The sequence below is a fragment of the Hipposideros armiger genome, unplaced genomic scaffold, assembly GCF_001890085.2.
Source record: "Hipposideros armiger isolate ML-2016 unplaced genomic scaffold, ASM189008v1 scaffold_92, whole genome shotgun sequence".
NCBI classification, from domain to species: Eukaryota; Metazoa; Chordata; class Mammalia; order Chiroptera; family Hipposideridae; genus Hipposideros; species Hipposideros armiger.
Window position 1 is genome coordinate 1768988 of NW_017731442.1, and position 14246 is coordinate 1783233.

General features: G+C 47.0%; 1 protein-coding gene across 2 annotated transcripts in view; it reads left to right on the top strand.

The window, feature by feature from the left end:
• Positions 1-9571, top strand: part of RTF1 (RTF1 homolog, Paf1/RNA polymerase II complex component) — a 57185-nt gene extending 47614 nt beyond the window's left edge. For both annotated transcript variants that reach the window (XM_019645073.1, XM_019645075.1), the window contains exons 9-18: positions 899-981; positions 2789-2876; positions 2969-3076; positions 3649-3726; positions 4274-4395; positions 4585-4642; positions 5085-5162; positions 5614-5709; positions 6483-6594; positions 6844-9571. In XM_019645073.1, coding sequence (XP_019500618.1) covers positions 899-981; positions 2789-2876; positions 2969-3076; positions 3649-3726; positions 4274-4395; positions 4585-4642; positions 5085-5162; positions 5614-5709; positions 6483-6594; positions 6844-6950 — 930 coding nt within the window. In that variant the 3' untranslated portion in view covers positions 6951-9571. The remainder of the gene's footprint in view (positions 1-898; positions 982-2788; positions 2877-2968; positions 3077-3648; positions 3727-4273; positions 4396-4584; positions 4643-5084; positions 5163-5613; positions 5710-6482; positions 6595-6843) is intronic.
• The last annotated feature ends 4675 nt before the right edge of the window (positions 9572-14246 follow it).

The following is a 14246-nucleotide window of genomic DNA, read 5'->3' on the forward strand; positions in this document are numbered from 1 at the left end:
TGATTTTCTTCCCTCCCTCCCTCCCTCTTCCTCTTCCTCTCTCTCTCTTCCTCTCCCTCCCTCCCTCCCTCCCTCCTGCCCTCTCTCTCTTTCTGTCTCTCAGACTAGGACAATTTAGACACACCAGTTCACTTCAACATCTCTTGGATGTGGAAGGAAACTGGAGTCCCCAGAGAAAACCCACACAGACATGGAAAAATCCATACAAACCACACAAACAATGGCCCAGACTGGGAATCATTTTTTTCTTTTCTTATAACACTATAACGAATGACATTTTTCGAGGACCTACTATAAATGAAAACATTCCATGTTACGTATTAAGTGACTTTTGGAACAGGGAATTATATTCAGGTTGTTAAAAAAAAAAACCTCCTACCTAGTTGAGGTTATTTTGTGGGTTTCAGTGCTGCTGCTGTGGTTTGGATGACTGGAACATAGCTATTTGATTTTTTTTCATTTCGTTTTTGTTTGTTTTTGTTCTGGATTGTATGGTTTTAACAGGTGTTTACCTCCTCCTCTGAGGACCAGCCATACCATGTCCCAGAAAGCTTGGCAACAGAAACTGACCTCCATGGTCTTCACATTTAGTTGATAAAGCTGACCTCTGAAACCCCAAGTACCTCCCCTAATAAGGTAGAATTAAGTTGGAGGGAAAGCTTCTAACGAGCCCCACCAGGCTAATGGTCTCCTCTCCTAATGCTTGCCTACCCTGGGCACAGGGCTCCTGATGCTTGGCCATTGGTTCTAAACCTGAGGAAGGTGCCAGAACACCTTTCAGCTTTGGGCTCCTCAGTGAAGGGTCACTCATCTGCGTTCAGGTAGATGGAACCAGAGAGAGTGGTGTGGGGAGCTCTGAAAGGGTCTATTTCTGACTTGTCTCTGTCCTTTCCCTTAGGTTGCTGAGATCACGGGTGTTGTGGAAACTGCCAAAGTTTACCAGCTTGGTGGCACCAGAACAAACAAAGGGCTACAACTACGGTAGGAGAGATGCTTCTGTGGCAGCTTCTGCTCCCTCTGCAAATAGGCACTGCCTGTGTGGGTGTTATTCTCTCCTAGTGCTATGTTTTTAGGGGACTTGGAGGGAAACTTGTATTCTGCCATTGCCTATAGGGAAAGTGGGATATATCTCTGTCATAGGGGAAATCAGACATGTGAAGAGGTAGGATACATAGAAGGAAGAAGTCAGGTTGTGAGACCCCCTCCTCCCAGAGCCCTGCAGGCATTTCCTGAGTATAGTCGGGAGGCTTGCTTCTGACCCTGGCTCTGTCACCAACCTGATCTTTGGCAAGTCAGGTCACCTTTCTGGACTTAGTTTCCTCTTCCGTAACGTGATATTTACTGAATGCCTGCTATGTGCCACTGTTCTGGGCATCAGGATAGAGGCAAGAACAAAATAGACACACACAAATCCTTGCCTTCTTGGAGCCTGAAAATTCTAAAGCCCCATATAGGAAGGAATAGAAGCAGTTTACCATCACTGCAAGTAGCAGGTAATAGACACAGCTCTACCGTGGCCTAATTTGGTCTCTATGGATCCTCCATTCCCTTCTCCTATCCCCATCATCTCTCCTGGTCTGTTTAAAAAGAACCAGTTGCAAGGCCGGCCGAGTGTGGCACATTGGTTAAGAGCTGGCTTGGGACGCCAGAGGGCCCCGGTTCGGATCCCACATATGAAGGCCAGTGACACTGCCCTCCACAGCTAAGATGCTGAACAACAGCTCAACCTGGAGCTGGGCTGCCATGAGTCACCGGCGACGGCATAGGCTGCAGCCCCTGTTGCAGTGGGTTGCCATGGGCTACCGTGTGTAGCCAGCAGCCACTGTGAGCGGCCGTCCAGAAGGCGACTGATCTGCCTCGCCCGGGAAGAGTGCAATGATGGTGCCAACTTGGGCCAGTGAAGCAACGTCCTCCACAACTAGACTGAAGAACAAAAAAACGACAGCAACTTGTCTGTTCCCATCCCCCCAATTCTCCCAATTCCTCAGCACTGTTCCCATCCCCCCAATTCCCCAATTAAAAGAAACAGTTGCAGTGGGCAGTGGCCATGACATGCAGCGAGTGACTGTTCCTAGGAGAATGGCACTGATTCACTTAATTTTGCCAGTACAGGGGTCAGCAGAAAGGCAGTGTTCTTCCTCTCTAGGGAATAGTTTCCTTGTTATTCGGATATCTATATAAATAATATTTCATATTCTGGATGCCAGTTGATTGACACATTTTATTGTAAATGGTCTTTTGAAGTTTATTGTAAATGGTCTTTTGAAGTACTGGCCAAATCCATTTGGTTCTAATGCTAGGTTTGATTCTTTTTTCTTGTTTGTTTGTTTTTGTTTTTTTTTAATTTCGGAACAGCCACAGTCATTGGTTACACATTGCTTTCAGGCTACAATGGCATAATTGACTCTATTAGGGAGGGTGCAGCTCACAGTGACCCATCCGGGGATTGAACCAGCAACCTTGGTGTAATCAGCACCACAGTCTAACCACCTGAGCTAACCAGTCACCCATGCTATCTTTGGTTCTTAATCCTGGCTGCCCATTAGAACAACCTGGGAGGTTTTGTTTGTTTGTTTAATTTCAGTGCCTGGTTGCTTCTCCCTGAGATTCTGATCCAGTTTGATCTATGATGATGCTTTGGCACTGGAATTTTTATAAACCTTCCTAGATGATAAGGTAGCCAGGATTGATAACCACAAAGATAGGAGTACACAGTCTGGTAGGGTTGCTTTGCTGATAATGCAGTCAATATACCCATTCTTGAAGATGCTGTCTCTTTTTTATGTAGACATGGCAATGACCAACGAGTATTCCGCCTAGAGTTTGTCTCAAATCAAGAATTCACTGAAAGCGAATTCATGAAGTGGAAAGAAGCGGTAAGTACACCTAGCTAGTTGTTCACAAAAACACTGAGAATGCCTCTTTCCAAAATCTCCTATTAATAACCTTTTATCTTGTTTTGGTCCAGATGTTCTCTGCTGGCATGCAGTTGCCCACTCTAGATGAAATCAATAAAAAGGAATTATCTATTAAAGAAGCTCTTAATTATAAATTCAATGACCAAGACATTGAAGAGGTAAGAAACCTGGTACCCCAGAGCCCAGAGGTTGATCAAGAACCAGTGTTAGACAAGAGCATGACTTTCTTTTTGTTCCCTATATCTTGGTGTTTTAGCTATGCTACTATTGCATGAGGATGAGGGAATACTGATATTGCCATCTTACTATTTATATATCAAGATTTTTTCTATACATTCTCATTTGAAGTCATAGACAAAAAAAGTGTATTTAGGGTTTAGGGATCTGTATTCTACTAGGCTTGATCCTTCAAGAGTTTCCTTTCTCCAAAACACTTTGGTAAAATTTTTTGATCTCTGTTCTCTTGGACAGTGGCTAGCCTTACAGCACCAGGCCTTTGGGCTGCTGCTGTTTATTGGTGCATGTTCCTTCAGAGTGTCCCAGAAGAATCTCCGTGACCCTGGAAGCAGCCTAGTATCCCTTGGAATGAACTCGCTCTCTCTCTCTCTGGGGCATGACACTGCTATAGGAAGATTTTTAACTAACTGCTTGCCTTCAAAATGGGCTCACTTAGCCGGTCTACAAAATAGTTTAGGAATACCTCACTGCTGGTATCTCCTCTCTGGTACAGATTGTAAAAGAGAAAGAAAGATTCAGGAAAGCTCCACCCAACTATGCTATGAAGAAGACTCAGCTGCTAAAGGAGAAGGTAAGGACTTGTGCTTAAACCTCTTTCCCTGTCCTGTAAGGATATGTGAAAATTACACTTGTTCACCCTCTGCCAAGTTAGTGGTGGCAAAATTTTCTTTTCTATAAATTGAAACTGATCTTGCTTGTTCCATTCTCCTTACTTTCTAGTCACTTTAGTTTCATGTGTAACTATCACATGACCCCAGTATCAGCACTGGGTTTGGACAGACAAATGATATTGCCAAGCCCAGCTGTGGTGGGTAGTTTTCCATTCTTTACATCAGGATGGTGTGAGCCTTTTTGGGGTGAGTTAGCCATATAGGGCCTGGATTCTAAGGTTAATGTTACACATCTTTGCTACCAGGGACCCACAGCCAGGTAGCTATGGGAAGGTGTTACTACTACAATAAAAATTATACCTTGCATTTGTAAAGTTTGTTTTCAGTATTCTTGCACGTCTCCTGTCATTTGCTCATCACATGAAATGTCTTGCCTGTGCTGGAAATTAGGGTACGCTTGATACAGAGCCAGCCATTGCCAAAACCCACTCTTTTCTCTGTGTGCAGGCCATGGCTGAGGACCTGGGGGATCAGGACAAAGCCAAACAAATCCAAGACCAGCTGAATGAGCTGGAGGAGCGGGCAGAGGCCCTGGACCGCCAGCGGACCAAGAACATATCTGCTATCAGGTGTGTTACAGAGCCTGTTTTGATTGAGCTCCTCTCCTTGGCTGACGGGCCTTGCCACAGTTATCAGGCGAGCCTGTGGCCTTGTACATGTAGTGCTGCACTGGGTCCACATATCTCCCGGTTCAGGGCTCAGTGGTTCCCTCCCTCCTTTCACAACCCACTGACTCATTCCTCTTATTCATCCCCCAGTTACATCAACCAGCGGAACCGGGAGTGGAACATTGTGGAGTCTGAGAAGGCCCTTGTGGTGAGTAAGACAGCTTTATCGGGATCACTGAAAATAATTTCAGTTAATAAAATGCAATGAAATCTTCCCTGCATCTTGCTTGAGTTTATTTTTTAAATTATTGAAGTAACATGTACACTCAATATATACATACTCGTTCTTTGTGTGCACATACACCCAAACAATTTATAACGAAAAGCAGCAGTCTTCCACCCTGTCTTACCCCTCCCCAAACATAGATTCTACGCCACAGTACTCATTTTTATCGATTTCCAGTTTTGTTCTTTGGGTTGTTGCCCCCATATCTTCTTTGGTGTTCTTGAAGGGGAAAAGATGATAAACAATAAACAGCTTTTGACTTTTTTCAGGCCCTTGCAGACTGGTATTTATATGTAAGCTTATGATGAATGAGAGGAGTGGGGAAAGAAGATAACAGTTCTGTAATGCATGCTGTCTGTTTCAGGCTGAAAGTCACAACATGAAAAACCAACAGATGGATCCCTTTACCAGGCGGCAGTGCAAACCTACCATCGTTTCTAATGTGAGTGCCTAAAGAGGACGTTTTTAGTTAGGACCTAGATTCTGGGACATAAAATGAATTCCATGAGGAGATTAATAAAGAAGTTAAAAATAATGTCGTCTTAGTGGGATTTGCTTGCCTTAAACTCTTGGGTCTGGATACTTCCTTTTTTATCTTGCTGTAGGACATACAGGTAGTAAAAACCTGGCATAGATTTATAGAAACCTATGGACTAAACCCCCTGTGCCATGATGGCTTTACCAGTGCCACAGACATTAGGGCTGTGTAGGCTGCCTACGCTGGGCTTGGTTTCAAAGCTTTTAATTGTGTCTTTTTGCTGCCTTGAGGGAAACCCCACCAAGCTGCTGATGGGGCCACTGTGGTGCTTGTGGTGGTAGTGGTGGTAGGTGGGAAAGAATCACAGACCGAGCAAGTGTAGAACAATATCCAAAATAACTTTTTTCTCTCTTAGTCCAGAGACCCAGCTGTTCAAGCTGCCATCTTGGCCCAGTTGAATGCAAAATATGGTTCTGGAGTATTACCAGATGCTCCAAAGGAAATGAGCAAGGTGAGCACAGCACAACCTTACCCTGTGGCCCGCGGAACTTGGCTGCTGGCCGGGACACCAGAGAAAGCACCTCACCTAGTTTGGGCTTGATCTTCCCACCTGGAGGAACAACGAGTCCTGCTTGCTGTCCTTTCTCCATCCCAGTTATGTACAGATATAATAAACCGCTATTGAATTTTGGTCAGATGACCTAAATTCTAAACCCAGCACCACTATTTAACTAAGGCTTTGCTTTGACTTCGACTTTAGACAACACATCTAGCCCTCGGATCCACATTTTGTCTTATGTAAAATGGGGATAATACCCTATACCCTACCTACCTCACAGCATAATTAGGAGGAGCAGATGACGTGTAAGAATCAGACAATTATGCAAGTGAAAGCTCTTTGAGAACTCAAATGTTAAACCAAGAGAAGCTCCCCATTTAGAAGCACTTTTCTTGCCTAAGTTAGGTCTTCTCCTATGGAGCTCAGACTATCCCAGGAATTCATGAAATCTTGGGTCAAAAGGTGGTTTGTTGTCTTAAACCCACCCTTTTCTACCCTCACACCACAGACATGAGCCTGCCTTCTCCCTTTGCTTTTAGGCTTCAGAAAAAAAACCTCTTTGTCTGTGGACTTCTGTCCTCCCTCTGAGAAAAGGAATCAGAAAAGGGCCTTAGTAGGAAGATGTAATAAACTTGAGCAAGAGATTTTACCATTGGTGGCCACTGCTGCTTGAAGTTCACTTGCATTTATGCTTTTATAATTAGTTTTTTCTCTTCACATTGCAGGGTCAGGGAAAGGATAAAGATCTGAATTCTAAGTCAGCCAGTGACCTCTCAGAAGACTTGTTCAAAGTTCATGATTTCGACGTGAAGATTGATTTACAAGTTCCCAGCTCAGGTAGGTGAAAGTGGGGAGTCGTAATGGCTGAGGACCAGATGGCTCGATGGCCTTCTCCGCCTGCAAGGCAGCCTATTTTAGGGAAGAAGTGGGGGTGTCTGCTCGTCAGTATTTATCGTGGCTGCAGGTATGTTTTGAGAGGGAACAGGGACAGCCAGGAAGGCTACCTGAAGGAGTAAAGCACAAGACTAAAAAAAAAAAAGGACTTGGTAGGTACTTCTGCTGCCAATTTGCTCTTCTTTCCCGTAGAGTCAAAGGCTTTGGCCATCACCTCCAAGGCTCCGCCAGCCAAGGATGGGGCTCCAAGGAGATCTCTGAACTTGGAAGACTACAAAAAACGACGGGGGCTTATTTGAGCACACCAGCCTGCTGCTTCTGACCCTGCATGCCCCATCAGTGTCCCACCTTTCCTCTTTTCCTTTGATTTGCCCTCTTTGGGCTGGAGCAGCAGTAGAACTGGGAAGAGACTCTAAACTGCCAGTCATCTGTAATATAAACCATTTGCTGTATAGACCTCCCTGTCTGCACCATCTCCCACCACCCCCCCAGGTCTCACCCAGTGTGGGCCTGGGCTCTCTTGGGCTTTCTCCATGTCTTAGATTTGTGTTTGCCGGTTTTTTTTGTTGTTGTTTTTTTAAAACCAGCATAGTTCATTGGCCACTCTGCACGCATTCAGTATTACCATGGAGCTGGGATTCTTGCTGGAGCCCCTGGTGGTGATAGCAGCAGCACTGGGCAGTCTCTGTGGACTGCCTTGGACCCAACCATTGAACATTTGGCACCTAGCCCTTGTGAAGGGAGTGGGTTCTGGGCACCTACAGTCCTCCTTTTATCATTCTCTTCTTTCCATCTCTGCGGAAGAGGAGTTTTCAAAACTAATTTAGTTTCCAAAAAAGTGTACATTTGTGGGGAGGGGGGGGGGTTCTATTTGAGAGAGAGAGTGTGTGTGTGTGTGTGTTTGTGTCTGTAAGTGTGTGGATTTTTTTATCATTTTTTAAAAATGCAGTACTCTTTGTATCAGTCTGTCATGGGTCTGTAGCTGTTTCAGATTTTTTTCAGCTGTACTTGAGCATCTGAAACTGCAAGAACGAAACTCATTAAATGTGATTCTTCTTACTAAACAGGCCTGACTGCTGTAGCTGTGTAACTTACCCTCCCCCACCTCCTCTTCCCCATCACCTCCCCACCTTGGAGAAAACTCCCGTTGGGCCCCTGCCCTGTAGGTTGTGTCCTTGCAGATGGGAGGGAAGCCCATGGCCAGGTACCAGGGAGGGCAGTGCAGGTATATTGCTCATCCCATGGGTACAGCCCACAGCTTCTTGGCTGAATGTAGAGTGTGTCTTTTTCCCACCCTGTGTACTTGTCTCTTCCTAGTGATTCTGTTTTACAGCTGTTTCAGCAAGAATAATGTTTTGTTTTGTTTTTAAGAGAAAGTATTGGACACGATGTGGAGAGAACAAACATAAACAGATTTAGGTTGCAAATGTTACAAGCATGTGCAGTTTTGTGTGTGTGTGTGTGTGTGTGTGTGTACATATATATATGGTAAGCATATATATTGTTGTGCAGCTAGGGTGAAGCCAGCAAAGAAGTGTGTATGTCTTTATGAAATGTTTGAAAAGAGATAAGCTGACTGCTTGATAATCATTCTCAGGTGTAAAGCTCCAAGTGTAAATAAAAGTGGCATTTAACAAATCTTTTCAGAACAAAGTACAGCTGACTATATATACCAAGAACTAAGCTAAAGAAACAGCTGAGAGCTGCTGATTCCCATAAGAAAGAGAGGAATCTAGAAGTTCTGCTTTGTACTTCTTCACCCTATTTTTCTGTAAGGAAGTGGGATGACAGGAAATCACGGAGTTAAGTTGTATTTAAACATAAACATGAAGTTGGTAACTCTTCTGGGTTTAGTAGAGCCTCAGCGTTGCTTTAACTTAGTTTACACTTTTTTATTTTAAAAAAAGCAGTAATGGATGGTTTTTTTAAAAAGTATTGTGACTGTAAAATTGACAAATATGACTGTAACAGCTATGTGGTAGCTGTGACACAGTTCATTTGGGCAAATGAGTGGTGATGGACTCATTAAAATCATATATACTTGAATAGTCCATTGACCAAAACCCTTTATAGACTATTGTGTAAATGTGGAATCACAGACTGTTAAACATTGCCTGGACTCTGGCAGAGTCCTGGAGGCTGCTGGGACCTCTCCTATCATGATGAACTTGGACTTTTTTCTCTTTCTGGTTTTAAAAGACATGAAATTATAGAACCCATATAATTTGTGGGAGTCATACTGATTCACCATGTAGATCTGTATTTAGTATCATTTGGATTTGGAGAAGTGTTGATTATATTATGACTGTGTAATAAAATTTTTATTAAAACTGCATCACACTGTAGCCGCTTTGCCACTACCTCCCCACATGCAGCTGCTGAAACTTTCGTTCTGAGACACCAAAACAGCAGGGAGAAAAACCAACCAAAGAAGACTGAAAGTTAACTTATCACCTGAGTAAGCTACTTAGTAATTGGAATCAAGACTGAGGATTTGGCTCTAGTCTCAACTAAAGCAGGGCCTCTGAACGGAGATCCTGACCAGGCATAAGACATTAAATTATAGAATCAGCTGGGCTTCTTGGTGGTTCACAATATTTCTTGTGCTGGAAAACTGCTGTAGGGGCCCCTTGCTACATACACACACACATACACCCCACCCCCCACCCCCAATGGTTTCAGTGTTGAAGGGTGTATTACCTAAGACTGTTATATACATTTTTCACTTCCTTCTAAGAAGCAAAAAGGCCAGTGTCCATATGCCTAGCTCATGATGTATAGGTCTGTTTGTCTGTCTTGCTTCTGACAGGTGTAACTTCCCTTCAAAAAGAATGCTTTTGTTTTCTTTGTTTCTGTGAAATGCTGACCTGTCACCCAAACTGTACAGATATTTGTAAATAAATTTTATGCCCTGTTTTAACAAGAGGATCAGATTTAATCCAAAGATTGCATCCTGAGTGCCAACTCAAAATCATGTTTTGAAAGTCAAAGATAGCCTAGCCTCTCTTTGGTTTCATTTCTCTCCTTTCCGTTCTCTTAGCCCTATACCCCCAAAAGTGAAAGTGGCTGTTTTCAAGTCTTCAGCAGCCTGGTTCCCTAGAAGCCTCTGGTATGGCAGTTGTCTAGAGCCAGGGCGACCTTCAATTGGCCTGGTTTACTTTCTACCTTGGAAGATACCAAGCTTTCACAGAACTAAGTAGGCCCCTGATACACTGCCTAACCCTACCTAGTGAGAGCCTAGCCTTTCCAGATTTCATTTGGCTTAGGAGCAGTTCCTTAGCAATCCTGTTTTATGAAGGGGGACTCCTGGGTCTGAGTGTGGCCTTGGAGGAAATACATCCTTTACCTCATGCCCTCAAGCTAAGGAGATCTATAAGGGCTCCACACACCCACTCACTGCCTGAGGCTGTCTCAAACCTGTCTATGTTTCTAGCTAGGAAGCAAAACCCCTTTAGAAATGGAAAGGTAGGGGGTGACAATCACACAAGGGTTGGAGTCCAGCCCAAGCCTGCCTCTGGTGTTGGAAGAGGTGGCTCACTGGAGCTCACCCAGCAACGGTGTCCAATGAGGTTTTCTCCAATTCCCTGCCATTCCCACTACCATACTGTTGAGAGCAGTGAGTTCCCTGGGCCCTACAGAGCAGGGATTTGAGAAGAGGACAGCCTGGTCCCTTCACCTCGCTGTTTCTGGTGCTGTGAGGCAGCCACTTGCTGCCTAGCTCTGGCAACAAGGGAGCTGACCACCACAGGTGAGGGATGGCTCAATTTCTAGAGTTGGGGGTGGAGGGTTGGCTTTACTTGCATAATCCTGAGTGGCAGTATCCAGGAGCTCTCCTACTGACCCTCCAGCTCGAATTCTTTTCATGACTTACCAGACCAAAGGGGGCTGCTGAGCTCCCTTGGGAGGAGAGTGTTGAGAGGGTGGAGGAAACAGCAGCATTAAGAGGGCAGAGCTAGCAGCAGCCTTCCTTGTCTGTAGAGTTCCCCAGGCCAGCCCCAGTGCTGGCTGAGCAGAACCTGGAGGTGTTTTTTTTCTGGGCCTACAAAGGCACATCCAGGGCTTCCAGCTGGTGCTCTGGACTGGAGGGAGAACCAAGGGCTGCAAGGCACATGGCCCAATGCAGAGTTCATATCCCAGGTCTGCCACTTACTACCTAGGGCTGAGCTAGTTAACTCCTCTAAGCCACAAGTGTGCCTATCTTTAATACAAGATCTGTGAGAATCATGTTAAAGAATAAATGTTCTTTTCCCTAGTAGGGGTTCAATAAATGTTAGAAAGAGCGAAGGCCTCAGAGGAGAAACTGTTGGGAATGGGGGGGGGGGGCTGCTGGGAGAAAGCCACAGAACAGCCCAAGTGGGCAGGGTGGGCAGAGGACACGACCAAAAGCTGGAGGGCTTGGCATAGAGACTCCTGGAAGCCCCCGTTTGGGGGTTCTCATGGAGGCCAAGAACTGCCTCCAGGTTGAGGTTCCGACTCCTTGGCACCGGAGCTGGCCTGGGAAACCGTTCAGAGAAGCAGAGCTGCCCTTTGGCACACATTTGCTGCTGCTAGTCTCTCCAGCCCCCAACACACCCTCTTTACTGATGACGGGTCTGAAAGCATCGACCCTCCTCTCAGCCTTTAGTGGCTCCAAAAGCTACCACCTCGCAGGCTCAGAAAGATTGCGAGGCTGGACCTCCCTACCACCACCAAGAATAATTAAAACATAAAAACGGAACAAAACCAGGAAATAAGTGTAAAGAAGTCCATCAAAGTTCTGATCCTTCCCATGATGACTACATAATACCTTCAAAATATCCGATTCTTTACATTTTTCCTTTAGCCATCAATGACTCTGCTTTGTTAAGCGCGTGCAGAGACCGCATCTTGCTCCCGGCCACACACAACATTCATCTCGCCTGGAATGCATTAGTCTACCTACCATCCATTTTCCCTGCACAGTTCCTCATCCTTCGGCCCTCAAAGAACGGTCACCTCCGGGAAGCCTTCCCTGATCTTCCCCCTCCCACTTGGATTTGGAAGCACCTCCCCCCTGGTCCCCCTAGCATGGCACTCACTACGTTGAACTGTTATTTGTACCTCCACCCCCAGCTTGGAAGCTACCTGTGTCGCCGCATTTCTATCCGTAGCTCCAGCATCCAGAGCTGCCTGGCACTCTATTAACGCCCAATAAACGTGGTGGAAGGAAGAAGGGGAGGGGGGGGCGCAAGTGCACGTTCAGCTGCAGCCGCCGCATTCTGGGGCATTCGACCTCCCATCCTGTCCTCAGACCGCAGGGCGCGCGGGAATGAGACCAGGCGTGCGCAGACACAGCCCACAGTAGAAACACTGCTGCCCGTCTTTTGAGTTCTATCCAAGGCCTCGAGAAACGGCTGCGGTAGATGGTAGCGGCCTGCTCCCCCGGGCAGGTTTCCCGAGGCCCGTACGGGCCACGACGAGCCAACAGCCTCGGCCTCGGTTCGCCCCCTCGGGGTCCAGCGCCGGGCTGCCTGCATGTGCGCGCGCTCGCGTCTCTGGGCAAGGACCCGGTCTGCGCGCGCGTCCGGTGGCTGCTTCCCAGCGTTGGGAGCAAGGGTCTCAGCTTTCAGTCCCACTCCTGGTGCGTGGCGCCCCCGCGGCCGACATCAAAGCCCAGGGGGCACAAGCTCCTCGGACCTGCGGCCTGGCTCCTGGTTCCTCCCGGCAACAGGATGCTCTGTGGATTCGGTCGCTATGCACCCAGGGTGGAGGTCACACTGGTAGGCAGAGATCACAAATGGAATTAGGGGCTGTGCCGACCCACCGCGGTTATGAGGAGATTCGAGATTCAAGGAGGTGCCTTGGTGGGAGCGTCTGGGAACAGAGGCCCACTGCACCTTGGGCGTTCTTAGAGCAGTTGTCTCCACCAGAGGCCAAGTTCCTAACCTCAGATGCTCCCTTCACTTGGCCACGGGAGAGATTCTGCCGGTTCTGAGTTCTGGAGAAACGGAGGAAGGAGAACCGCAGAACACGGGCTCCTGGGTGAGATGGGAAACCTTGTTTCTGAAGTGTGTCAGGAGAGCAAATGTTCTTAATGCCCATACACAGGTGTGGTGACACGTTTTGTTCATTTTAGATGTGATTCAAATGGTGGAGCTGCTAGATCCCTAGCCCTGCTAAACTACCCTAGCATCCAATCCCAGAATATTTCCACAAAGTCTATCAATTATGGAGCCAAAGATGGCATGGGGAGGATGAGAAATTCAGAGGCATGGAAAAGGGTCTGGGGTTGTCAGGTAAAGATTGCCATTCACTCCTCCCCCCAGGAGGAAGGAGACCTCCAGTTCCTCCTCATCCTCAAGTTTCCATTGGCCCTTGGCTCTGGTCAGCCCTCCAGCACCCTCTCTAGAATGCTCTGGGCAGAGAAGGGCCAGGGGTGGGGGTGGGGGATTGATTGTACGAAGCAGCTGAAAGACCAAGTTCTCAATGACAGTCCCTTGTAAACAGAGTAAATGCAGCCATTTGGCATCTTGTGGGCTGTTTTCTGGATGGGTCCTTTCTGGTTTCCTTCCTCCAGAAGACAATGTAAAACGATACACCACCACTTTCAGTAAGGAGGGGACATCATAGGAGCTACCCATCCCTCTATCCCTTTCACCAAGCACAGTGCCTGGTTCATAGCAGCTGCTCAATGGAAGTTTGCTGTGTGAGTGAATGAATGAATCACAGAATGTTGGAATCTTGGGGTCAGAAAGTCCCTTGGAGGACACCAAGCCCCACAGAGCATGTCTAGGAGTCGTTGACTAGAATGAGACACCATACCATCAGGTCTAGAGGAACATTTCCTGCTTCCTTCGCCCCACCACCCCAACACATGCACACATACCATAGAGGCTCTGCTCTCTCTAGGGAGGCCTTCAAGTCCCCTTGAAGCAACAAGTGACCCATTCAGGAGCACTGGTCAGGTCAAAGGTTATGCTCCACCCTTTCTCCCCCAGGGGAGAGGCTCTACCTGTGGGTCTTGGGAAGCAGAAGCTGGCACTGTGCCTGACAAGGGATGGTGAGCTGCAACCTTGCTCCTGTCCCTGGGGCCATTGGTGCTGCCCTGGAGATGGGGTAGAGGAGGAGCAGTGCTAAATGAAGCAGGCAGGGGAATAAAACCAGGCTCCCAGAAACCCCTTACCTCACACACTCCATTTTCCAGGCCCCTCCCTTTCCCAGTTTTTGTACCCTAGGGTTGTTACCCACCCACCCCTGCCCCCCCCCAGGAAGGTGTAGCTATCAGGCCTGATAAATCCTGAGGGTCACAGAGGCATGAAGACTCAGACACCCCAGGATTCAGTCCTCTAGGGTACAGAAGGATCCTTGAACTGAGTTGCCACAAGAAGGAAGATCAGTTCTTCCTTCAGACAGGATGTCCTTGCGGGTAAGGCAGAGGGACTCCCGTGGCCTATCTCAGATCAGCCACCAAATGACCATCAAAACCTTGAAACTGGGCTGGCCGAGTGGCACAATGGTTAAGAACTGGCTTGGGATGCCAGAGGGCCCCGGATCGGATCCCACATATGAGGGCCGGTGACACTGCCCTCCACAAAAATTTTTTTTTTTTTTTTTTTTTTTCAGCACAAAGAGGCCAT